This window comes from Symphodus melops (assembly GCF_947650265.1).
Source record: "Symphodus melops genome assembly, chromosome: 1".
In the NCBI taxonomy this organism is placed as follows: domain Eukaryota; kingdom Metazoa; phylum Chordata; class Actinopteri; order Labriformes; family Labridae; genus Symphodus; species Symphodus melops.
Window position 1 is genome coordinate 2821214 of NC_136691.1, and position 26411 is coordinate 2847624.

General features: G+C 42.6%; 2 protein-coding genes across 2 annotated transcripts in view; both read left to right on the forward strand.

Moving 5' to 3' along the window:
- Positions 1 to 4880, forward strand: part of ift172 (intraflagellar transport 172) — a 28538-nt gene extending 23658 nt beyond the window's left edge. The window contains exons 38-48 of the mRNA XM_079341378.1: positions 209 to 272; positions 595 to 681; positions 811 to 927; positions 1100 to 1210; positions 1821 to 1940; positions 2160 to 2255; positions 2516 to 2575; positions 2774 to 2872; positions 3265 to 3418; positions 3519 to 3610; positions 4227 to 4880. Of these exons, the coding sequence (XP_079197504.1) occupies positions 209 to 272; positions 595 to 681; positions 811 to 927; positions 1100 to 1210; positions 1821 to 1940; positions 2160 to 2255; positions 2516 to 2575; positions 2774 to 2872; positions 3265 to 3418; positions 3519 to 3610; positions 4227 to 4316 (1090 nt within the window). The 3' untranslated portion in view covers positions 4317 to 4880. The remainder of the gene's footprint in view (positions 1 to 208; positions 273 to 594; positions 682 to 810; positions 928 to 1099; positions 1211 to 1820; positions 1941 to 2159; positions 2256 to 2515; positions 2576 to 2773; positions 2873 to 3264; positions 3419 to 3518; positions 3611 to 4226) is intronic.
- An 11428-nt stretch (positions 4881 to 16308) lies between these two features.
- msraa (methionine sulfoxide reductase Aa) overlaps positions 16309 to 26411 on the forward strand; it is a 29289-nt gene continuing 19186 nt past the window's right edge. Inside the window, exon 1 of the mRNA XM_079343879.1 lies at positions 16309 to 16728. Coding sequence (XP_079200005.1) covers positions 16590 to 16728 — 139 coding nt within the window. The 5' untranslated portion in view covers positions 16309 to 16589. The remainder of the gene's footprint in view (positions 16729 to 26411) is intronic.

Below are 26411 nucleotides of genomic sequence, written 5' to 3' on the forward strand. Positions count from 1 at the left end.
GCAGGAGCCTCTCAGCTGTGGACAGGCTGCCATTCATTGCTATGTTTTTTCAGAAATCAAGAAATTAGAAATGTAAAGTAAATTACCATCTCACCAAAACTTCTTTATAACCTCATTAAAAATACAGAAAATCATCCTTGAATTAAAAAACAAAACAAAATGGAGTTCTCTTGTTTGCTCTGTACCTGAAGACTCTGATCTCTGTCAGGTACGAAGACTACGTGGACCAGAAGTACAAAGAACACCTGAAGAACCAAGGGAAAGTCGACTCTGTACGTACAAAACATCAATCCTGCAGATTTGAGGGAACCTGAACTTCCTGATGACTAACCCTCATTTTCCACACATCCTTCATGCGCTGCAGCCCATCATTTAATAGAGTGAAGTAAATCAAAGCCTGGGCTGTTAGTAGAAGTTTTACAGGAGTGTCGGTGCGAGAACAACGTTCAACATGTTGAATGTTCTCAAGGATTAAAAACTCTAAATATTAATCCTCCAAACATAAACACCATTTATAGTTCTCAGTCCTAGTTACTTCCTGAAATGTTTTTCATGTTGTTGTTTATGACACTTTTTCGATGTGTGTGTGTTCAGCTGGTGGGTGTGGATGTGGGAGCAGCTCTGGACATGTACGCAGAGAGAGGCCAGTGGGAGAAATGTCTGGAAACAGCCTCCAAACAGGTACGAAGCTCACTTCCTGCCTCCAGCCTGACTCTGTTTGGTGTTTCATTAAGGATGGAAAATGGTCATCAGCGATCTCCCGCTCTTTAACGTCCTAAAATGTTTTAAATATCTTTTGTGTTTTGTCAGAACTTTAAAATCCTCCATAAGTACGTCGCTCTGTACGCCACACAACTCATCAAAGACGAAGACCCTCTGACGGCTCTGCAGCTCTACATCCAGCACGGAGCGCCACCCAATCCCCAGGTGAGCACATCTGTGACATCACAGACTGCTTCTGTATAAAAAAAGAAAGAGGTGACGGATCCAAAGGTTTTAATAAATCTCTGCACAGCGAGAAGAAATATTTACACATGAGAAAAAAACTTCATTTGTTTTATAGAATTAAAAACACCTTGTTTGCTTATTTCACTTCCAGAACTTTAATATCTACAAGCGTCTGTTCCTGGACGTCGTAAATCTTCCCGACACGGATACACCTGGGTGTTACCGCATGTGGGCCGATCTCCGCGACTTTCTGCAGCAGCTGGTAAATCACACGCATACACCTTTAACACAAGCTTATTTTAACAGGACTGTGGATAAAGAAGGAAACCAGGAGAGAATTTGGAGGACTGAAGTGTGTTGTTGTAAATCCATTCTGATCCTGTATTTGATCATGTCTATAAACCCCTCTGTTTCAGCCCTGCTCAGAACAGGCTGTTTCTGTGTCTGTAGCTTTAAATATGTAAATGAGCTGTGTCTGGCCACGCCCCTCTCTGGAAGGGCTCGGGTGTACTCGCTGCTTTCTGGCTCCATGTCCTATTGTTTACGGTGAGAAGGCAGACTCAGAGGGCAGAACAAACACCTAGCTGTGGGAGTGTCACCCACCTGGGGGAGGGGCTACTGCCCTTTGTGATGTCATGAAGGGAAAATCTCCAAACAGCCTGTTTGAGCACACATTTTCTGAAAAGTGGAGCAGGTAGAAGACGGAGAGGATGGACTTTTCTCATCACTGGGGGGTTTGTAGACGGACTGGAGACACATGTTAGAGGAACATGGAGAAGTGTTTTTTGTATCACATATGAACTTTAATTTCTTCTCCAGATTTGACATTCGATAAGTGAGATTCTGTTTCGTTGTCGTCTTATCGCATTCAGTGTGAGAACGTGTCCCGGTCAGCAGAGGCCAACTCTCCGGCTCATGAAGACTTTGAACAGATGCTGCTCATCGCTCACTACTACGCCACGCGATCCGCCGCCAGGGGAGTCGAGCAGCTGGTACGCAAAACACGGAAACCCTGAATAAAGGACTGTTACCTTTTTATAAAGCTTCTCACCACCCAGTGAAGCCTAATGACGTTAAAATGACCCGTACAAGACGCCAAAAGAAGAGTCACTATGCTTATCTGTTGTTTTTTCAGAAGAGATAGCTTGTCTCTCTGTCTGTCTTGTCCACTGTCTCTCTACGTGACAGTATTGTTGTTGTTGTTGTTTCAGATCAGCGTAGCGGCCAAGCTGTCGGTGTCTCTGCTGCGTCACACTGAGACCGTCCCTGCAGACAAGGCTTTCTACGAGGCCGGTCTGGCCTGCAGGGTCAGTCCTCCTTTTTACTCATTTAGATTTTTTTTTTTTGTTAAATCTGTCGTACAAAATGTTCCTGCAGAACTTCAGGTTGAGTTGGTCTCACCTGATTACCTGCAGAAGCAGAGCAGAAAAATAAAGTTTGCTACGTTCGCTTGAGTGGTTGGAAAACAAATTAGAATTTGCATTTCAAGTTGTCTTCATAAACTCCAGCAACGTGCCTACAGTGAAATTCTGTTTTTAAAAGACTAAAAAGAAATGTGTCCTGACAGGCTGTCGGCTGGGAGAACATGGCCTTCATCTTCCTCAATCACTTCCTGGATCTCTGTGATGTGAGTGAACGTAATGAGAGTATCAAATCTACACTGTGCTGCTAAACATCCAGGTTCTGTTTATCGTAACTATCTGAAGAACTTTTCCTCCTGACGTTTCAGCTTTTCTTAGAAACGTATATTTATCAACCTGTAAAGTTTCCCATGATGCAGTGCGTCTTCTCTTCTCCTGATCGTTTTGGTGTTTTCCGTCTCCAGGCGATCGACGAGGGGACGCTGGACGCTCTGGATCACTCGGACTTCATGGACACTGACATTCCCTTCGAGGTTCCCGTCCCCTCCAAACTCTGCGTCACCGTAAGAAAACAAACACGCTGAAACGTTCTGAATCTGGCGTGGTTGGGTTAGCGTGTCATCCGTCTTTAATGCCGGGGGGACGAAATTAGAAGAAACGGCGCTGCAGCAGCTCTGACCAGAAACATTTAATAATCCAAAAAGTCACACGTCAGCGCTTCTTAAAGGCAACGTGGTGGATTAGAAATACCGATGAGTCATGGCCACCTTAGGCAGCGGAGACATCTCCCACTGGGGAGTCTTTCAAAGAACCGGCCAATCAGAAGAAAGTGGGCACATGGGAGGAAGGGCCTTAAAGAGGTAGCAGCTGAAAATGAGTCGACTGTTCTCTCAGTTTCGAAGAGTGACGCCATGAAAGGTCGACGTGGGGATAATCAGGGATCTTTGTGTCACAGGACGCCCAGCGGGAGGAGATCCGGGACTGGGTGCTGATGGTGTCCATGGACAACCGGTTGGAGCAGGTTCTTCCACGAGACGAGAGGAACTCGTACGAAGCCTCGCTGGTGGCCACGAACACGGGCCTGAGATCTCTGCCCTGTGTGCTCACCGGTAACACACACACACACACACACACACACACAACAACACTTCAGCAGCATTAAAAGTCAGCAACTTACCCCCTGTGACTCTGCGGTGTCGATGCCTGCAGGTTACCCCGTGCTGAGGAATAAGGTCGAGTTCTCGCCTGTGGGGAAAGCCGCCAACAAGGACGACTGGAACAAATTCCTCATGGCCACAAAGGTGAGAGAGAGAGAGAGAGAGAGAGAGAGAGAGAGAGCAGGTGAGTCTCTGCTCTCAGCGTGACTTCATGCTCACAGTGTGAACACAAGATGAAGAACAGGATGGCCAACAGATTAACTCGACAACTTTACATTTACAACAAATTACATCTGGGATTGTTTGATTGTCGTGTCATTTACTGTCTCATATTTTAAAGAGAGAGAGATTTTTTTTCAGGGCTATTTTTTGCCTCTTTTTTTTTTTTTTTTTTTTTTTTAAAGAGCACAGCCGAGAGTGGAGGATGAAATGCAGCAAAGGGTGGAGGTCAGATTCGAGCCCACTGGACGCTGCGATGAGAGCGACAGTATTGTCTCTGTAGATGATGTCATACTCGCTCGGCTTCACAGCCTGATAGTCGTCTTCACCTGTCGTCCTGCTCACCTTTTTTTTTTTTTCTTTTTAGTTTCAACGTTCGTCCCTTATTTTTTTTCCAGATAGTTCTGCAGTTTGATTCAGTGCTTTAAACACCAGACTTGTTGCCCAGCGACGCATCAGAGCATCTCACTCTGTAGGTTTGTGGTTTCTGGTTGCAGCCGTGGTAACCGTTTTGTCGTTCGTGTCGTACCTCTTCCTGCAGACGTCTCACAGCCCGGAGTGTCAGGACGTCCTCAAGTTCATCAAGCAGTGGTGTGGCGGTCTGGGAGCGTCTGGATTCTCCTTCCAGTGAGAAGACGCCATCATGTCGTTTAACTCTTCCATGATTTATAATGAATACCTCATCAGTGCTCTCTTCTCTTTTCTGCTCTGTTACTCCGTCACTTATTTCACATTTTCAAATCATTCCAGCTGTAAAAAAAAAAAAGTTGTAGTATTTATTTATTAAATCGACTCCTTAATGTCATCATCTCACGGTGGTCGAAACAGGTTTTTTAAAGTCTGTTATGTTTGTAACGTTTTTTTTAAATGCACATATTCCTTATTTAACATTTAAAAACAACAACAAAAGAGCGCTCCTCATATTTCAGTGATGTATAAACTCCTGCTGCAGCGACGACCTCCCGACTGAAGCTCATCCCTGAAGGACATCCAAAGTTTAGTGTCGGACTTGAAGAGAATTATTTCTGCTCCAGAAGAGAGAGATTAACACTGATGGATAAAGGTGACTCTTTAATGAGCACCTTCTCACCTTCACTGTTTATCCTCAGAGAGTAAAGCCTTTTATGTCCACTTTGATATGAATGTATTTTGCTGAATATTTAAAAAAAAAAAATAAAAAAAATAGTTTTCCATCTTTTCTTGTATTTGATTTGTTTTTTTCTCCTGTGACGTCCTCTTTAAGACAAACTAAATACAATCCTAAACTGACCAAAATTAAAGAAGGATCAGTTTTGAAGAAAAGATTTCTGTGAAGAAAAATAAAACCGAAGCAGCATTTAGTAAATTAAATGTAGAGGATGAACGGTTTTTAAGTTTCTCGGCGACCTTGAAAAGTCGTGTCGTAGTGATCAGCATGTCAAAGTGTTTGGACTTCCTCCTCTGAATAACATCGAGTGTTGGTGTAGGAGTCGCCTCTCAGTGGAGGTATAATACCTCAGGTGAGTCAGCGTCAGGTGTAGTTTTTTCCTCCTCCTAAAAGCTCAGCTTATTTCCACTGTGTTAAGCTTAATTGTCTGGAAAGGATATTGCCAGTTTCCCTGAGGACCAGTCTGACTCATCCTGCCAGGATGAGTCCGGATCCTTCAGCAGAGACTTTAAAAATTCAGACAGAGAAGAGACCAGATGTTTGTGTGAAGGTGGTTTTTATTCTTGGGCTGTTATTAGTTAACTCTGGTTTCACCTTGCGTTAACACTGGTCATCATGGATAGCGAGTGACGTCACCCATCTGTTCCTGGACCGGGGTTCACAGTCCCATCGGTGGCGGTCTCCATGCAGGAAATGCAGTCTCAGCCTGACGACCATCTGAGAGCTGGAGCTGAGGCCTCTTAAGCTGATCAGACTTTAAACCAGACTGTGAACATGTAGATTTCTGCTGAACAAAAAATAACTTTATTTTTATTTTTATGTGAGCTGTCAGACTCAAAGAACTGAGAAAGATTTGGCACTTCCGTATTGACTTCATATTTCAACCTCAGAGGTTGCCGCTTTAGCAAACTGTTGGTGACGTCTAAGTTGCATTGTGGGTAATGTAGTCACTTCTTCAAAACAGTTTAAACAAATGTTGACAGTGTTTAAGAGTTACATGACAACAAACACCACGTGACTAAATGTGCGTTTGTCTTTCTAGTTCGGCTGCATCAGAGAGAGAGAGAGAGAGAGAGAGAGAGAGATTAAAACGTTAACTGAATAAAATCTGGTTTAAACTTGAACCAAAGGTTCTCGTAGGTTTTTTCGGTCTCCATGTTTTGAGCTTTGATTTAATCATTTTTGCTTCAGGAGGCCGAAACAGTTCACATTGTTCTGCTTCTGCTTTTGTCTCTTTTCAGCCTGTAGGGGGCGCTGGTGGTTAGTGTGCACATTACAGGCATGAAAGCTGTAGTCCTCAAAGTAGGTGGTCCAGGTTTGAATCCGACCTCTGGCTCCTCTCCTGCATCTCCTCTCATCTCTCTCTCTTTCCCTGATTTTTCTGACTCTATCTACTGTCCTGTCTCTTCAATAAAATCCCCCAAATTAACCCTTAAAGTCGATGTGCCTCACATTAATGAGAAAAAATAATCCCATATTTAAACCAAACACATTTACTGATATGATACAGAAACATCTAAATTAAAAATGCCAAACTCAATCTGTGTAATCCTTCAATTTATATTGATGTGAGACGAGCATTAAAAGATGGAGAAAAAAAACAGACAAAAAAAAGATAAAAAGAAAAAGCAGGACAAGTCTGATTTGTTTGTTTCTTTATTCAACAATTTAAAAAAATAAAACACTTTTTATAAATTCACTCATGAACATTGATTTGAAATAACCAACAGTGAACACATTATGACATCAGGGGGGAAAAAAACATAAAACAGCAGTGCAGAAGTTTAAGATAACATCCTCCTGCTTGTGTTTGTTCTTTCTGCTCTTTGTGTTCATGTATGTTGTATTCCCCACGGATTCAGGAGGTTATTCAAACATGTAAAAATGTTTTACAAGCTGCGTTCATTAAGCTGCATCCAAAGAAAAGCTTTAGATTAAGGCTCAGATTCACTTTGCATCGTTTGCACTTTGCAGCCTGTGAACAGACGAACGTCTTACGGGAGTTTGTGGCTCCTAAATCCTAAAGTCTTCTTCCTGTCGCAGCACAAACTCTGTGTGTGTGCGTGTGTGCGTGTGTGTGTGTGCGTGTGTGTCTTTGGGGTAAATGCATCAGTAAGTGTTAACTCACCTACAGCGCTCAGCCTGGAATAGACAGATCACTGAAGTCAGCCCACATAGGAGCAATCTATATTCACATGAACACCTGCACACATGTTGAGTCATGTGAATGATAAATAATGTCGGTTATTATATCAGACGATTTAAGCGACCGCTAGGAAGGATTTTTGTATTTATTTTGAAGTAGTAAAGAAGCCATGTTCCCTCTGCATCCTCTTTTAGTTTCTTCTTCTTCTTCTGCTCGTTTCAAACGTACTCGAAGCATCACTCTCATGTAAAGGTAACCATTTGGTAAAATCAACTAAAAAGAAGACGACATTTTTCACACTCTTTCTTTTTTTTAGGTGTATTTTTTTGGCTTTTTTCTGTTTTTATTTAGAGACAGAAATCAGAGAGAGAGAGAGAGAGAGAGAGAGAGAGAGAGAGAGAGAGAGAGAGAGAGAGAGAGAGAGAGAGAGAGAGAGAGAGAGAGAGAGAGAGAGAGAGAGAGAGAGAGAGAGAGAGTGAGAGAGAGTGAGTGAGTGAGTGAGAGAGTGAGAGAGAGTGAGAGAGAGTGAGAGAGAGTGAGAGAGAGTGGGGGAATTACGCGTGAGGAAGGAGCTGCAGGTCGGATTCTAACCCGGGTCGCCCGCCTGGAGGACTACAGCCTCCGTACATTGGGTAAACACGCTGACATGGACTACCAGCAATCAACACTTCTTCTTTTGCTTTTATTGGACCGGACGTCTGTGAGGAGAGAGCGGGGAGGATGACATGCAGCGAAGGGCCGAGGTCGGACTCAAACCCAAGGTGACTAAAGCGAGGTACAAGGGACACAGGCACTAACCACTAGGCTGACCGGTTCACCCACTCTTTTGTTTTTAATGCAGAATGTTGATAACTTTAATCATTGCACAAATTCTCTCTGCTCAAACTCTGACTTCATATTTTCTCTTATTTCTCACTTTTTTTTCTACATAATTTTTAATCTTTGCTTCTTCACATTTTGTCCCTCCTCTGATTTATCTAAGCTCGTTAAATCAAAGATACGTAAGGAAATGTACTCGATGAGTGCGTCGGGCGGTCCTGCTTTCACAAAGACGACATATGTGAGAAAGATTTATTTTATTTATTTTTATGATGAAGGAGGCCGAACAGGCGCAGGGTGATGTAAGTGAGAGGCAACGGACGAGAAAGACAAACAAAGATGACGGTGATGAAGCAGACAGATGAAAGCACTGTGAGTGAAGCTTCAATATTGGAGAAGAAAAAAAACAGTCAAGTACTTTGTGAAATTGAAACTGTACATAATGGGGTTTTTTTTTTTTTAGTCCTAGATTCATACCAGCATCAGATCTGACTTTGCCAACGGATGTGGAGTTATTTTTCTATCAGTCAACGAAGCAGACGACCTGATTCTGCAGCTTCGTTTCATGAAGACGTCGACGGTTCCCTTGAGGGTTAAACTATCGTCCTGCATCGTGAGGTTGTTTTAAATCTGCAGATCAGATACGTGAGAACAGGTGATGAAAAATCTGCCTCTGACGTTCTTGGGTTTGAGGTCCTCTGGATGTCCCAAATGTACCCCAAAGTGACAACCTGGTGCGACAGCTGTCAATCAAAGTCATGCTATATGTCAAAAATCTGTCCTGATATATTTCCATTTTTCATGTTGCACAATTAATCTCATGGTAACCGATAAACCTCTTTAAAAAAAAAAAGGTAAAACTGCCATCTTCTTCCATATTTACTAAGCTGGGATCATAGACTGTATATCAGATATAGACGTAGCTACTTCAATCGCTCCCATTTGTTGTTGGAAACCTGTTTTTAGGACTTGAGTTTTGCTTTTTTTTCTTTGGATTTTTTGGTTGTTAGGGGCCAGAAGAGTTCAATCCTGGAGGGAAGGGAGATTTATTTATTTATTTATTTCCACTGAAAATGAGATCTTAATTTGCTAAATCAACACCAAGCTTTGATGAAGAAGACTCTGAATCTGGACTTGAGGTCAAAACTGATGAAGGAAATGTTAACAAAGGTGTTTGACTAAATAAGGAGTCGACTTGTTTTCTCACAGACTTCTGTTCACTCTATTAGAGTCGCCCCCCGCTGGCCATTTGAAATAATGCAGGTTTAAAGACTGCAGGTGAAGACACTGTTGATTGGGATCATAGACTGTATTTAACAATAACAAAACTATTGATTGCGACTCACACGAGCAGGTACATCTAAAGAGCAATTTAGCAACCACTGGTGGCCATTTGTGGTACTGCACGTCAGTTTTGAGCCTTAATTCTTCCTGTAAGAGAAAGCCAGTAGAAATATTTCATCTGTCTGCAGTTAACAAACGTTGCAGCATTTTTTTTTTTTGACTAATCTGAGAGTTGTAGTTCTTCAACGTGGCCACTAGAGGCGCCCTTGTATAACCATAACAACACGCTTGTGTGCGTTTTTTCCCTTGTTGATTTTCAGCCACTCTCTTGGCATTCACCGCGTGCCTTAATTGTATGGACATTTAAATCAAGGTCCGCTGTGAACACGAGGAGAGACGACCCCAAACTTTTTGAACGTTTCACTCCATGTTTCGGCCATTTTAAAAAAAAAAATTAATTTAAGAGACTCTCTCCCTCCCTGTTTTTTTTTTTTTCCTTCAACCAATTCCACTCACTCAACTTTTCTCCCTTTTTTTTATTGTCAGCACAGATAATCCGTCTTTATTCCATTTATGTCGTTGTTTTCAGCTTCACTTGGCTTCGTCCGGGTCGGTCGCACCTTACAACGGTTTTTCTAAACTCAACATAAATTGTGGTCGTTATGAACTCGGGTTATAAGAGGCATTATTGAGCATTACAAAAAAAAATCAAGGGACATAGATTGTTTCAAGAAAATAAATGTTTTAAATCCAATACATTTTCTAAATGTTAGAGAACTCATCATCTGAATAAAGCTTGTCATGTATAAACATTTACTGTACTGGTGGCACTTTGTCTCCTGATCAAATGTGCCCAAATCTCTCTAAATATCAAATTATACTTTGACTAAATCATGCATTTACACTGTTAATGTAATTCCCAGTTTAATTTATGCTGATTATATTGGAAACTGGCATCACACTGACTCCGATAAATCAAAGTACATGATGTATTTTGGCAGACTCAGCACGGTTACAACACCCCTTCTATCTGCAGTGCTCTGTCTCCTCCTGCAGCTCAGGACAGTTTAAGATGCTGTAGAGGTCCATCGGTATGTGTGTGTGTGTGTGTGTGTGTGTGTGTGTGTGTGTGTGTGTGTGTGTGTGTGTGTATCGATGTCGGCCTTGTGATAAACTGTCAAGGATGTCCTGCTGACCTCCACACAATAGACAACACTCAGGGAGAGTTTACAAGCCAGGAGGAAAAATACAGCCACATATCTAAGAGCTGTAATGACTGTTTAAGGGAAAGTCAAGCCTTTGTGTTCGCCTCAAAATAAACAGATTAACTGACTGAAACTGACAACACATGCATTTTGCATGTGTTAAACCTGATTCTTCAAGTGCGATTTCTTCAGTAAATGCAATGATCATGATTTTTTGCAGCAACCAGGACGCCTCTGGTTTCCACAAATGTCCCACTTTGGTCTGTAATCCTATTTTACAGAGGCTTTATTTTCTGGTTTAACACTCAATAATGCAGGTTTACTGCAGGCAGATTACAACACATGTTGTATTTTTTTTTTTAGATCTAACACATTGATTTTCAAGGCCTGAAGATACTGCAGATTTTTTTTTTTCCTAACAAAAGAGGTGAATGTTACTTTGCACGTCAGATATAACTCGACCTCCTCGCTCAGATTTCACTCAGCACCATCTTGCACAAGATAGTCCAACACTTCTATAAGTGCATTACATCGTGTGATGATGCAATTACAGCTACAGGTAAAGCACATAATGTTCGCTGAGATGGATGGTCTCACTGGAGCTCGTGTAAAGTCTCTGCAAACTGATTACAAAGCGAAATGAGCGCAAATTTAAAAAAAAAAAAAAAGGATTCCAGGGGACATTTAAAAATGATGCTGCATGAAGAAAAAAGCATTTTAAAATGGGTGTAAGAATGTGCAGTTTTATAAAGAAATGCACGTGAATAAAATGGTGTGGTCCTTGAAGCAGCACTGCAGCAGCATTAAAGCATTACCCTCCATTATCCAGCAGCAGCAGCAGCCATAATGCACGTTCTTATACACCACTGCATTAATGACACAGCTGCAGGGGAGGAAGCTGCTGCTGCGATTTTCCTCCTCATCCCACATGAGTACACAATCCTGACAGCTCCAAAAAAAAAAAAATCCTCTCATGTTACTTTTATTTCTGTCTTTAATTTTAATCTAGTTGCAGCAGTAGTGAAGGCATCCGTGCTCATAGGCTCTCCGGCAGGGGAGGGGGGGGGGGGGGGGGGGGGACCCATCTGCAGCCTCATTAACCGCTGAAATGCTAATGACCCAGATAGCTCATGTAGGCTAAAATGCAAAGGGGAGGGGGAGGAGGAGGACTGGGGGGGGGGGGGGGGGCTGCCTTTGTGGGGGTCGGGCGTGTGTATTAAAGCCTATGTTAATACATTCTGCAATAATAGAGCACAAACAAATAAATAGGATACTTAAAAGACTCGAAATATGAAAACTGTAACGGGACATGGGCTTCACATTAGAATGAATAATACATATTCAGTTTTTTATATATATATATATATAATGAGGACACCATAATTCAGGACATCGAAATAAAAGATTTAATTAGCATTTTTAAAGGGATATTTGTAGATGGATTTGGTTATTATGGTTATTAATAATATTTCAGAAAAAAAGAAAGATGTAAGAAGTTCCGCAGAGCACGAAAGCACACTGCGGATTTTGCAGGACTCGATCTGCACCGAGGAAAGGAGCTGCTGGAGGTTTGTTAAAAGGCCTAAAGCCAAATAATGAGTGTAAATACACAAATACACAGGAAACATATCTTTGAGAAAAACCGAAGAACAATACCTTTCAGCTGTGAGATGTAGGATAAATGGCGCAGTTTTCTATTTTTTTCTTTTTTTTTTTTTTCTTTTTAAATTTAGCCTACCGATGCGAGCCCAGACCTCCACAGCAAACACCGATGCATGACACTATGTTTGTCCGGATGTCGAATGCTGCAAACCGGCTTCTTTTGCGTGCGCAGTCCCGGTCCGTGGCGCTCTCCTCTGGAGGTCCATGAAAGGATGCTGCGGAAGAGGAGTGATGCTGCGGGGGATGCGGAGGTCGGTGCGTCCTTTTCTCTGCAGCAAAACCAATCGTTCTCCCCCCTCCTCCCCTCTTTTTCCAGAGGCATATAGGCTATACTCTTCAAATATAAATAGTCCAAACCGGAGCCGAGCAACATCCGAAAGCCTCCAGATTCAGGTTTTAGTGTGCGCTGGGTGCAGTCGGGAGGTGGATACAGTATCTGAGAGGATGGAGGGAGATAAGTTGGGCGCAGTCAGAGGGAGAGAGGAGGAAAGAGGGAGGGGGTGGTCCTCTAAAAGAGAGGGAGTCAGATGATCCAGGTTTTTACATCCTCAGCTCCAGCTCTGTCCTCTTTCTCTGCCTTTCATCCTCCTCTTCTAAAAAAATGGCGGGAGGGGGAGAGAGAAAGATTGAGAGCATCTGCCCCCCCCCCCCCCCCCCGAAAAAAGAAGGCCCAGTTTTATCTGATAACACTGAATGGTCTCATAAAGCCACATATTACCAAATATATTGACCCAATAGAACACAGAGCAACTAATAAAACACACATATAAAAAAGTAAATGGACTCCCGAGCATGTTCAGCCCATGTAGTCTGATTTATAAAGAGGTCATTCAAAAAGCATTGATCTTAATCTTCAGGGATTTCCTCCCATTTGGATCCAACATCAATGATTTCCAGTTTATCCCAAATTTGTTGGATTGATATTTTATGTATATAAATATTATTATTATTATTATTATCCGATGTTTATTTCAGTGTTGTTAAACCCTCTTTAAATCAATCTGAAGCCCAAATTTTCAAATCATTTTAGTTTGATTCATGCCTTTTTCACACCATATCTGATCAAGGTCAGAGATCTTGATTTAACACACAGCTACAGGCTAACCGCTAACTGGAGCGTTGCTGTAGCTTCACATCCTCAATCACAGCTGAAACGGTATTAAACATGCACAATTCTCAGTTATTACCAACCCCATGACTGAACACTGGCTATTTAACTCACTTCACATTAACATTCCCATGATCCTTTGCTCCACAAACTGTCCAATCTCTTTGCCTTTATCTAGAGGTTTAGGACAGACGGTGTGTAGAGATGAGAAAAGAGAGAGCAGGGAATGACTTGTGGGAAAGGAGCCACTGGTTGGACTTGAACGTGGGCCGCCCGCCTGGACGACCGTAGCCTCTGCACATGGAGAGCGTGCACCAACCAACCACCAGGCCATCCATATTTATATTTTTCCCCACACTAACCTTTTCTTTTCTCCCACTCTCCAGGAGACAAACCGTATTTAATCCGTCTCGAATTCCAACGTCATTCATTTCAGCCGAGAGGTTGTTGACCTACGAATGAAGAAATCAAAACCACAAAAAAACTATTTCACTAAACCTTATCGAGGTGTGAAGTATAACCAGCTGGTGTGAGTTACATAAAGCTCCACACAGACGTAGACAACCTTTTATTAAATACCTCTGTATGTAATAAATGTTGTCTTAAGCGTTTAGTTTCTGTGGTTGGTTTGCATTGTGAAGTTCATAAACTAACCGAACCTCAAATAGTTTGGAGGAAATAGTCCTCTTAATGATTTGCATGTTCTCCTTCCTCTTTGTAGGAATGTTCAAACCGTGCACAAACCTCCTGAATTATTAATGAGTCTCACCTTCATACAGACACAATCACATGCAGAAATTAATATTTTTTTCAACATGAGCAGCTCCCCTCCCGGGCTCTTCCATATGGCTTGTCATCTGGCCCCCTCTCTCTGCCCCCCCCCCCCAATCCACCCGACCACCACCGCAGCCCAGCGTACTGGGAACCAGTCGACTGATAGGGGCTCATTTGACTGCACTGTCTCGGCCACAAGGCATGAAGTAATCACAGGCTTCAATCTGATGATGCCTTGTTTCCTTTAACCATCCAAACAAGCTTTACTGGAGTCTTAAACACAAAGCAGGATCATGTTAGTGCACTTTCTTTATTTGGAGCTCGTACGTCTAAACATGAAGGTTGATTTAAGATGTCTCAACTATTTCGATTTTTTTTTTAAATGTTTTTTTGAATGTTTTATTCATTCTGCTCATAATCCCAATGTACAAATCCAATTTTGAGTCACTTGCATGTACAGTAAGGTCTTGCATATGGAAAGCTCTTTAGGGGCTGCTGTGGCTCACTTGGTAGAGTTGGCTGTCTCTAAACTGGAAGGCTGGGTTTGATCTCCAGCTCCTGCAGCTACATGTCCGATGTAAGACAGCTAACTCGCTGCTTTGTTGGCGGAGTATGAATGTGTCAGAATGGGATTAAGGAAATGTTGCTAGGAATCTTCAGTGGTCAGGAGACGACCAACTCTTCCAGCTGAGCCATTGCCGCCCCACCACCTAAATCAACCCTCCTCCTGTTCACCTTTGACCTATAAACACTAAACCATACCACCTGACCAATCAACCCCAAAGACCTTTCATCACCATCAAGTGTCCAAATGAAGTTTGGATTGATTGTTTATTTTTTCAAACAAGCATGTACCTTACAAAAAATATTTCTTAAAGCAAATTTTTTTAAAAAATACATAACATACATAAAACATAAGTTAATAAACATTGAAATACAATAGGCTTAATAATCATACAGACATTTTTTAGTCTACATGTATTACCTCAGGATGATTAGGTGTCATGGGATTTGATAAAGGGCTATTTATTGTTTTAAATCCATCTACTACCAATAATTATGTTTTTAAAAAAAAGACCAGTTATATAACCGAAATGTCACAGAACTCGGAAGTCATGCAAGCTGAGTATTGATTCACAGGTGTTGTAAAAAGAACGAAGGATGTGCGGGTGCTGAAACAGGAAGTCGGTTGTGATTGCTTCAAACGTATTTACGAAATGTCGAGTGAGGACATGACGATGTCGTTTTACCCCATCCGACTATTTCCAATATATACTTATAAACAGTCTTGCAGATTGTTTTTAGTGCTTTAATGCATCAAAAAATTTGGAAAATACTGACAAGATCCAATCATCTACAATTAAGTGAGCAATTATCTTAGTGCATTAATGGTGTCACGCTTCATTATGTGCCCGATTAAGTCAAAAATGATGCAAATAAGGATGTTTTCTTGGAAGCACAGTGCTTAAAATGATTATACTTTAAACACGTTCAGATTGTAATATCAAGATTAACATGATTTGTCCTAAAAAAAAAAAAGTTTTGGACTCTGCTGCAACCATAAAAAGACAACAATCATCATCCTTCATGTTAAACAAAAAAACATTGTATTTATTAGATAATGACAGTGGACATTTTTTTATGGACTATACGTCTACAATGAGGAACTCTGAACCTTTTACCAGCAGCAGCTAACTCTGTGTATGGACGACATGGGACGGGTCACTGACAATGTTATTGTATTACCTGAGAGAAAGTCTGTTCAAACACTGTCGTTTCATAGCCTACTGCACTAACATCATTCTGTGCATTTGGTAAGGCTCCAACTTTATGTCAACATCCAGTCAACCACAAACAAAACAGCATGTTTAACTTGAAGTTTTGCTCTTGTCTGGAGGTGGAGATACCAGGGGAGGGGATTTTATTTTATTTTACCAGAATCCCACTTGTGATGTCACAAACAGAGACAATTCAAAACGGAGCATTTGTCTCTGTGTGGTCAGACTTCTGCAGACCACGAACAAAGAACTGGATGGATTTATTTCAAACGTGGGTCGACAGACTCTCAGGTTACCCCCCCAAAAAACACTAAAAGTAGATTTTTCATGTCTCTTTTTAAAACAAACTACACAAGTTCAACATCTACTCATACGTTTGAATTGTCTTATTTGTGTTGTTATTGCATTGTGCCATTTTATGTCGCAAATATTTTAAAGAGGACCCCAGGAAGACAAACTGCCATTAAATGGGGATCCTAAGAAAACAATAAACCTGTTTTTGTTTCATGAACTTTCATCTGTATGTACTTAACAGCGAACTACATGTAAAAAATATACAAAATATTGTGTATTGCATTTTTTTTTAATGCAGAAATCTTTAAAGTGTAAACTATAAATAGTTCGAAACACGACGAAATTGTTCGGCAAATTCGGCGAACATCAAATGTGAGTTAAACCGGAGGAATAATAATAATAACCTTCATTATTTCCTGCAGCATGTTGTGACTGCTAATCTTCGTTTAAATGTGCTTGAACTGCAAATACAAAAAAACCCAACAGTGTATGCATAGTTTTTATTGTGCATAGTCTATTTGGGGAGTTAAACCGTTTTCTTGCCAGAGTTAAGTAACGTGATGACTTTGACTTTATTACACAAGCCATGTGGTTAACGTTAAGTAAGGTCTGTTATGTAGCTAAGCTAACTAAGCTAACTGAGCTAGCTTTCAGGGGAGGGTTGTGTAATCTGCTGCTGTGGACTCAATGGTCTCCTCCTCCAGGATCCATCTGATCTGGCGTCATTTTGTGAACAGTAGAATGGGAGATATGGCGTCTAAAGCCCAGATGCCAACTCCAGAGAAAGCGCTGCCCGGTCGGACCGACAGCATCATCCAAGTCTCCGGTAAGACACACTTAGCTCAACTAGCATGTTAGCGTTAGCTTCCGAAAACACAAGTGACGTAACTTCTTTTAACTGACCATGTTAAGATTCAAACCAGTGTGGCACCTTGCTTTGTTAATGCAGGGTTGTGGCTGTTTTTTTATTATTAAGGTTAACGACGTTTCCTTGCTTTCACGAGTGGAAAATATTCAGTAACAAAGCAAAATAATAAAAGTCATTTAGCACCTGCTGTTGACATGAACAACGGAGGAGACTCGTGTGCGCATGCGCGAACTGAACTGAAATAAGTTGAAGCTCTGCCTTAACAAACAACTGCTCATCTCATTTAATTATTCATTGAATTAAGACAAATACATCAACATATTAGCAAATAGCAGCCATGTAAATTAACCAGGGTTGTCACAAAAAGTACATCTGATTTGTAGTCCAAAGGTAGCACATAAAACAAAGGATAGTATCATCTTACAAAGTATAGACACTCCTGTTTAAACTCCAGGACTTGAGTTACTTAAGTGTTTTTAACATTTATTCAGTATCTGTACTGATAGGCTATTCAAACTAACTTAAAAAAAATCCCATCTCAGAACATTGTTGAATTTTCAAACTGGATGAGAGCAGTCAAGAACACATTTTAAAATGTGCTACGCTAAAAAAAACACAGTATTTACACTTTTTAAACTCACCTGCTACAGATTTGAAGCTTCAAAAATAGAAAGGGAACATCAACGATAGGAACAACCAGAAATACCTGATGAGCAGGAAAAGATCAGCCAGGCTTATCAAAAAAAAAAAAAACAACATTCACATTTCATACACAGGCTCGAGATATGACCACGAGTGACGCATAACACCACCGAATGAGCTGCTCTGTGTTTGCTTTTCGTTTGGAGACATGAAGACAGAGCGACACACACGCATGACCATACAAACACGCTATATTGTCTTTTTTAGTGCTCGCACCGCCAGCCTTCAAATCCTCCCTGCAGCTCCAACTACACTGTAGTTACACATTGCGGTATAGTAGATTTGCATATTTCCATTTTCTAGATGAATACACCGCCACACAGCGCTGCCGTCCTGAGATGATATCTGTTCATCGTGCTTGTTGACGTCTGGGAAGTAGAGCGGGGAGAGCGGGTCAGATACAGGTGGCTGTTTTACAGTTTGACAACATTTTTTGACCTGATCAACCAATACAGATAATAATCTATTTAACCAACCAGTACTCTTTAAAGTACAGTATACAGTACGCATCGGAGCGGCTGTGGCTCAGTGGTAAAGTTGGTCGTCTCTCAACAGGAATGTCGGGGGTTCGATCCCCAGCTACGTATCAGATGTGTCCTTTGACAAGACGAAGAATTGCTCCCGCTGCTTCGTCGGCGGCGTATGTGTGTGTGAATGATAGGTGTATATGTAAGCTTAAAGGAACGTGTGTGTGTGTGTGTGTGTGTGTGTGTGTGTGTGATACAGAGTTGTGCCGTGTGTGTGTGTGTGTGTGAGTTCAAACAGACAGACAGCAGCACTAAGTTGGCGGTCGGGGCAGTTGGCACCAACCTGCCCCCTCTTCAGCACAAGCGAGGGCGCTGAGTCTTGGCACATGATGAATAGATCTGCACTGGCACCGAACAAAAGACACACACACACTCAGACCAACACACACACACACACCCAGCACCCCCTTTAACATTAAACAGAGAAACATGACAGGAAGAAGTAGTCAGTGTCAAGGTTGTGTGAGGATGTTTGAGTTTGTTGTTCCAGAGGACATGTGCGATTTAATCCGAGTGTTTAAGATCAAACTCGGATCGATGAAGCCGAGGTGTGTTTGTGTTTTGGGGCTCGGCGGGGAGGATGTGGGAGTGGAGGAAGGGTTAGGAGGGCGTGGGTCCTTTTGCAAAAAAAAAAAGAAAAGACGACTGGGGGGAAAGATGGATTGATGGAACGAGGTGGTTTCAGACGCGGTGGCAGACACGCTGGAGCGTCGCCAAAAGCTTCTCGGGAACGCTGCCCACAATCGAGAGAGACGAAGAAAGAGCGAGGGAGCAGAGAGGGAAGGAAAAGCCATGCCTGCAGTGGAGAGACTTGGCAGGGCTTCCCCTCCTTTGTCTGTCTGGCTCAGGGCTGCAGCGCCAGAGGAAATCAAGAAACGTCCAGGCGTGGTGGTGGTGGTGGATTGGGACAAGCTCTGCCTCGGATTCGACGAAAAAACAACAGGGAGAAAAGTTCTTTAAAACGGCTGAAAACTCCGAAACAAAACCAACGACTTTCTCTGTCTGAGTGATGTTCGTGTCGGAGCTTGCCAGATTTTTTCGGAGACAAACTCGAAACCTCGCTGACGGGGGGTAAACTGTAATTTTAACAGCAAGACATTTTATTCAATCGGAGAGAGAGCGACACAATGTCTCTGAGCTGGACGAAGAAGACGGGACGTTTGACTTCGAGAGGTCAACCGAGGAGCCGAGACAAAGGCCGACCGGGCGCCGAGCAAGAGGTTTGTGTGTGATGATTTGACCCAATCAATCAAATCGTATGCTTCTGAAAAATGTCGTGTGAAGTCTCATGGGATCGTCTGAGAGTTGTCTGATGTCTTTGCTTACGTGACGAGTTGTTGTGTCTGGAATCTGACCCGAAAAGGATCGGAAGCAGGCCGAGCCGGGCCAGAGGACTCGACCTTTCTTTATTGAGCGACTGTGTTGAGGATTTTTGGATTTCAGATTCAGAAGAGCGTCTGACGGATTCTTTTTTAAAATCGGAAAATGTCCCATTCAGAGGACGTGCTGGGACTTTTTAAACCGCTGACAGTTTCATTATAATTGAGATATTTCTTAACCGGTCGTTTCCCTCTCTGGTTGAAAGTTTCAAAGTTTCAGCGGTTTTATTGGCCGACACGATAAGACGTAAAAAAACAAAAAAAAAAGAGCAAATTCTTGGATATTGTGACGGCTGCACGGAGCGCGATATAAACGAGTCCATGTCAGGTGTAACTCACCTGCACACGCTCCTCCTTCATCCAAAACACGTCTTGCACCGCTAAGTTTGACCTGAAGCTAGCTGCTAGCTTGAGCCAGTAGCTCACGTTCACGTTGGATACATCTTCTTGATTAGGACGCATTTAGACTTTTTATGATGTTTTAATTGCGATGCTTACACGGGTGTCATGGCGTCCCGTACACCTGAACGTCCCTGCAGCAAGTGTCTGCACTCGTTGAAACTTTAGACCCCTCTGACAGGCGATATGGAGTCGGGGTCTCAGCGGCGAGTTCTTGTCAAAGTTAGATCAGCTGTATTCATGATGACGCATGCTCGATAGTTTAGTAAATCTTAAGCTAAAGAACAAGCGTGTAGTTCTCACTCACAGACTCTCTGAGATTGAACCTTTTTGAAACACGAGGAATCAAAAAAGTTGTCGAAGTATCGAACATTTTGACAACCTGACGGCGACGTGGGAATAAAAAGGCGAAGGCATAATAAAGGAAAGCGTTCACAAAGGAACAACTTGGGGTCGTAGATCAGTCGTCGGCAGCATCCACTGACCTTTTGTTTTTTTCAGCGTTAGCAGAGAGCGGCGGCAGCAGCAGCTCACTCTGTTGGGAATCAGTTCAGACCTTTGATCGTCCCTGGAAAGGAAGTTTGATTCACAACAGTGGACAAAAAAAATAAATAAATTGGTGTTTTAAGTCTGGAATCGGTTTGAGGTTTGAGAGGGGCCTCTTCATCTCCTGAGCACTGCCGAGGTGCCTTTAAGCAGGATCCTGTTTGTGCATGTGTGTGCAGCATGACTCCACACCAGAGTGTAAATAAAATCTTCCTGCTTGACCTCTGCATTTTTTGCAGAGTGGAGAAACGTCCCGCTCTGAGCGTGAGCCTCGTCTGACGACGATCCTCATCCTGATTCTGATGCGATAAACGCCGTGTTTTTTCCCTCCTCCTCGTCCTTCCTGCTCCTCGTTGACATTTTTCCTCCACCTTTTAATGAGGACGTTAATGTCGCCCTTCTCACAGCTGAGTGCAGATGTGCTCACACATCCAGCAGCTGCTCTGTTAATTAGCAGGTGTTCTTTTGGCTGTGTATCATCATTATTGTTTCTGTCTGTGGTAAACGACACGTCGTTGGTTTTTGTTATTTTTTAAACAGGGACTTTTTCCAGGGATGTTTTGATGCAGGCGTGTTTATTATTAGGTTATCAAGGTTGCTGAGAGTTGTAAATCACTTTATTGTGTGTTGACTCGCTCCGTTCACTGCTGCAGGAGTCCGATCATTTAGACTGTGTCAACGTTTTAAGCAGAATTACTCATTTTTTATGTCGCGCTTCGGCTTCTTTTTATACGTAAAGAAAAAGTCCAAATGTCCTGCAGTAATTTGTCGTGTTGGAATAAAAGACAAACAATCTGTTCTCAAAGCTTAAAGTCATTTAATAAGTTAAAAAGAGTTTGTTATGTTTCTATCGGTGCCGCTGGTTGGTTGTTACGGGTATAAAAAAAAGAAATGCTGGTGATGCGATGTGATTAGCCTTTAGCTACTTTCATTTTTTTCAAAGCTGTCCGATGAAGAAAAGTTTGTGGTCCCATTTTTTTTTTGTTGGGGGACATAAAAAAAAGAATTAGTACAATATGATGCTATAATGAGAATATTTTCCTTCATGTCTTGAACACGCTGACGAAGGGAAAACATTACGCAGCCGTTTCGTTACGTCCTCGGAGATTGTCGCGGTTGTAGTCGATGCATGACTCAGGTCAAAGTATATAAACGCCACCCGCTCCTTTTTCCTGGAAATATCCTGGAAGTTTTCTGCGAGTGTGAAGCTGCTTCCTTCTGTCTGGTTTTCCACACGCCTCATAATGTTTCCTGAATTAACTAAAAGTTAAAATATTAACCCAGCTCTTTGTCTTTATCAGAGAGGCACAGGAAGTGTCGGGGACGCAGAGATGGAGCGTGACAGGAAGCAAATCGCTGAGGCCAGATTCGAACCGGCAGCCGCACGTGTCTCCGCAGGCGGGGCGTTTTTGCTTATGAGTCGAAAAAGTGATGAGTTACTTTTATCAGAAACAACCAACGAAATCTATTTTTTTTACTTTGATTCACACGTCAGAGTCACAACATGGCGTTTTTTTTATTTATTTTTTTTATCTGCGTTGAGTAGCTTTACGATGTAATGAGTCTTCTCTCACATATTCAGTCTGTAGCTCTCTGCTGATTTCATTTATCAGACACACACACACAGATCACCCGTTTGGACCAGTCCTTACAACGACAGCACACACACGCACACACACACACACACACACACACACACGGACCCCAGCGAGTGAAGACGTGTCTGTGCGAGATCCCATCAGCAGAGCTCTTTGTTGTTTACACAGTGGCCCGATAACCTTGACGGGCAAACTGACGGAGAGGGGGGGGGGCTAGCAGATGAGGTTCACCTATTGATGAACAAAGAAAGAGGTAGAGAGAGAGAGAGAGAGAGAGAGAGGTATAGAAACATGGAGGGAAAGAGAAGCTGACTGTGTGGTTGTTTTTTTTAAAATCTCAGACACGAACGTGATGCATCGACCGCGACGGCTCACATGTGCACGCTTTATTAACCATCAAACCGTTCACTGAGTCATGAACGTAAATGTTCACGGCGTGCAACGTGTGTTACTGGAGGATTCCTCTAGAGGGAGCACCACACGAGATTGGGGATTTTAGTCTCATCACAGCTCTACACTGCCCCTGGTGGTTATACACGCGTATTGCAATCTCGCCGATTTGTAGTGTTAATTTGTAAAGAGGACGTGCACAACCGACGTGGCGGACAGCAGCAGGATACGAATAGGCATGAAACGTAAGCTAGTTTCGTTAGCTGCTCAAGTCATTTGGTACGCTAGCTAACATGTACAGAAACATCATCTCCTCGTTGAACTTCACCCCGACGATTTAAGTCGTATCCTCCACCCGTGTTCGAACTACCGACTCTGGTTCAACACCTGAAACGTTTGCAGAGCGTGAACTCGTTCTAAAACAGGAAGTCACATTCACACAATGCTACATTTGAACTTAGCGCATAGCTGGTGCAACCCGGTGCTGAGAGGAGTCAGAATGAACGATCTGAAGTCATCTAAGGTTTCCTGCACTTTGCTACTTTAACACTTCCTCTTTACTGCAGAGTGTTATGACATGCTGTAGATGCTTTTTAAGGTTTATCCACCTTTGTTGTTTTATTTAAAACGTGATCAGCATTAGATACCGCTATTATAGCACAACTCACATGAGCCTTTAATTCATTTTTAAAACACTCAAATGCTCTAATAAAAACCTTTTGGAGCGCTGATAGCCGAGCGGGTTTGTTTAGTCCGGAGGCTGTGGTCCTCGTCGCAGTGGTTGTGGGTTCGAGTTCGTCTTCGGCCCTTTCCTGTATGTCAACCCCCGGCCCCCCTCTTTAAGGCAAAGAGGCCTTAAAGAGAAGGATCTGGAAGCGTTAATGGACATGATTTAAATAAAGCTTAATTCAAAGTTCTATTTAGAGTCATTGTTTGTGTGTTTAGCAGCCTGCACAACCTTCCCGAGGCTTCAGTCTTCATAGAGACGATCAAACACTTCAGTGTAGTCCTTCACATATTCATACAGAGGAGAAGCATCTCCTTCACAGCAACCTTGACTATTGTTGTCTTAAGCACGTCGGGCGCGCGCTGTGTTTCTAACAAACTCTTTAATTTATTCATAACTTGATGATGTTAACAAGCACGCGGCTTCCCGGCGATGTCCTGACAGCGGCAGAACAATGAGCACGACGCTGATGGTCGTGATGATGGGCAGTGAAAAAAAAACAAAACAAAAAAAAAACATGATGGCAATCAGAGGAGCTGCTCAAGAGGCTGAGATAGAGGCAAAGAGGAGGAGGAGTGAGAAGCAGTGAGGCAGGGGGAAATAAATGGAAAGGAGGGGAGGTAAAAGGAGGATGCAAAAAAAAATAAAGGGGGGGGGGGAGAGATACCAGGCAATCAGAGAAGGAGGGACGCAGGAGGAGAAGAGGGTGGGGGGAGGTTACCTTGTAGATTTAATTGCAGAGCAGTCAAGGCAATCTTTTCTATGGTGTGTGTGTGCGTGCGTGTGTGTGTGTGTGTGTGTGTGTGTGTGTGTGTGTGTGTGTGTGTGTGGAGACTCTCCAATATCCCCCAGCCAGACATTAGCTGCAGTGTTTCATTCATCACTGTCAGGTCTTGAGCTCCAGGATGGGGCGGGGGGGGGCGGGGGGGGGGGGGGGGGGGGGGGGGGGGGAAAGGGGGTAAAGGGGGTAAAGGGGGTTCAGGATGTTGAGTCCAGGTTGAAGACTTCTTTCATCGTAGAGAAGGAAGCTCTCTCTGGTTTTAAATTTCGACAAGGTCCAAGAAGAAGTCGGGAGAAACAAATGGGCTGCAGAGGTTTGGAAAAATACGATCACAATGTTTTTAAAAGAAAAAAAAAAAAGGGGTTAGAGGTAGAAGAAGGGAAGACGAGACATTTAAGTAGCGGACGAAGCGACACAGTTTGAGAATGTTTGCCTTCATATCGGTGGAATCACAACATGGAGAAAAAGATTCTCTCTCAGCCAATCAGAAGAGAGCACCCTACGCCACTGATCCTGCTATTGTGGCATTTGAACCACATATGGTAACTTTGTCAATATTTATTTATTTAATTTTTATTATAATTTATTTACAATGTGACAAACGGGTGAGATATACATGACAAATAAAGTACAAAAACAAGGAGACAGGATTTAGACAATACAAAAAAACACAGGACAGCAGTTACAAAATAAAACAGAAAATAAGTAAATGAGTTCATGCAAAATAATGAGATTTCAATAGACACATCAACTAACAACAACTAGCACAGATAGTACAAAACTACACAAGATATAATAATAATTAAAAAATATATATAAATTAAAAAAACAAAAAAAGTCCAAAGAGCAATGGAGGGATAGAAGGTGTCAATGTTTATTACACTTACAATAAAAAAACAGAAATAAATGTCATGTCCCTGAATGACACGATGAGGATGATTGTTTGAATTTCAAAGTATTTGAATGAGCGGCCTGTAAAGGGTTAACTTGAGCCGAGTTGTCGGGAGAAAGTACTCGAGGTCTGTTAGTACGATCAAAATGACGTTTCTCAGAGTTGGACCAACACTGTACGATGATGCTGCTGGAGGTTTACTCGTGCATGTGGAGCTAAACTGGACGATGCCTTCTGAGCATGCTCCATGACCCTCTGTGATTGGCGTTGCAGAAGTTGTGTTGTCTGTCGTCTACGTTTTGTAAATCTGAATTTGTTGGCGCGACAGCCTGCGTGGTGAAGTCTGCACAGAGCGGGTTAAGTTGTCCATGTTTGAAAACACAATCACCGCTTTGCTAACAGCTGGAAACGGGTCCAAAGGTAGTAGCGTAGCGTTAGCGGATCCTCCGTCTGTGACCGCAGCTCAACTCTGCAGAGTGAATCCACTCAGAACTTATTTGAAGCCTGTGTGCAAACCTGCTATAATGCTTTCCATTGTGCTCATGGGGGGGGAACAATAGAAGACAGAAAAACAAGTTAAGTGGTAAAAAGAAGAAGAAGATAAAGCGTGACGCAGGAGTCTGACTCTGCCAGATGACGCAGACGTTGTTCTCTGGCTTCATCTCAGAGAGGCAGAATCATATTCAGCATTAACAGGATGGAGCTGAAGTACAAACACTCGATACGATATATTGACTTGACCCGACAATAAATCCAGCGATGACCTCTTTGGGTTTTTTTTTCTCTCTCTACCTCTTGAATTGGATTTTTTCTTTTTTTTTACTTTCAGTTTTTTTTTGGTATCTGAGGAGATTAAAAAGTGATGAGGGACGTGCCGAAAGGACAACAGTGTATTGAGTGCTGATTGGCTGATTCTGGTGCAGCTCCTCACACACACACACACACACACACACACACACACACACACACAGAGCTGAAATAGAGCAGCACTAATGCTGAGTGTGTGTGTGTGTGTGTGTGTGTGTGTGTGTGTGTGTGTGTGTGTGTGTGTGTGTGTGTGTGTGTGTGTGTGTGTGTGTGTGTGTGTGTGTGTGTGTGTGTGTGTGTGTGTGTGTGTGTGTGTGTGTGTGCTGCAGATGTCACCATGGATAGAGGCCTGCTCTGTGATCAGGCTTATTATTGTGACAGGGTTTCAGGGGCTGCAGAGGAGACTGGGAGGCAGGCTGGTTACTCACACACACACACACACACACACACACACACACACACACACACACACACACACACGCGTGCACACTCTTCTATCTAAATGAAGTGGCTTGCTGTTTTGATGTGAAGTGTCCTGAAGTGCTTTCTAGCCTCTTCTCGCTGCTCTTTACCTCCAAAATAAATGCAAATCAGCCGCGAGTACAAACAGGCTGAAAGTAGCTTATATGTAGTTGCAATAAAAAAAAAAACACACACACACAATTGTGCTCATGGAAACGAAACAAAAGCAGTCTTTTTCTTTTTTTTTGGTCAATTTCATCCACTATGCTAGCGTCATGCTTGCAGAAAAATCACATCCTTCCTTCCTTCCCTCCTTCCCTCCTTCCTTTTTCCTCGTCTTTTCTCGGCTACGCTAGTTGACACAGACGTCTCTCTTCTCAGCGATGTTTTCCAGCTCCTCCTATGGAGAGGGGGGGGGGGGGGGGGGGGGC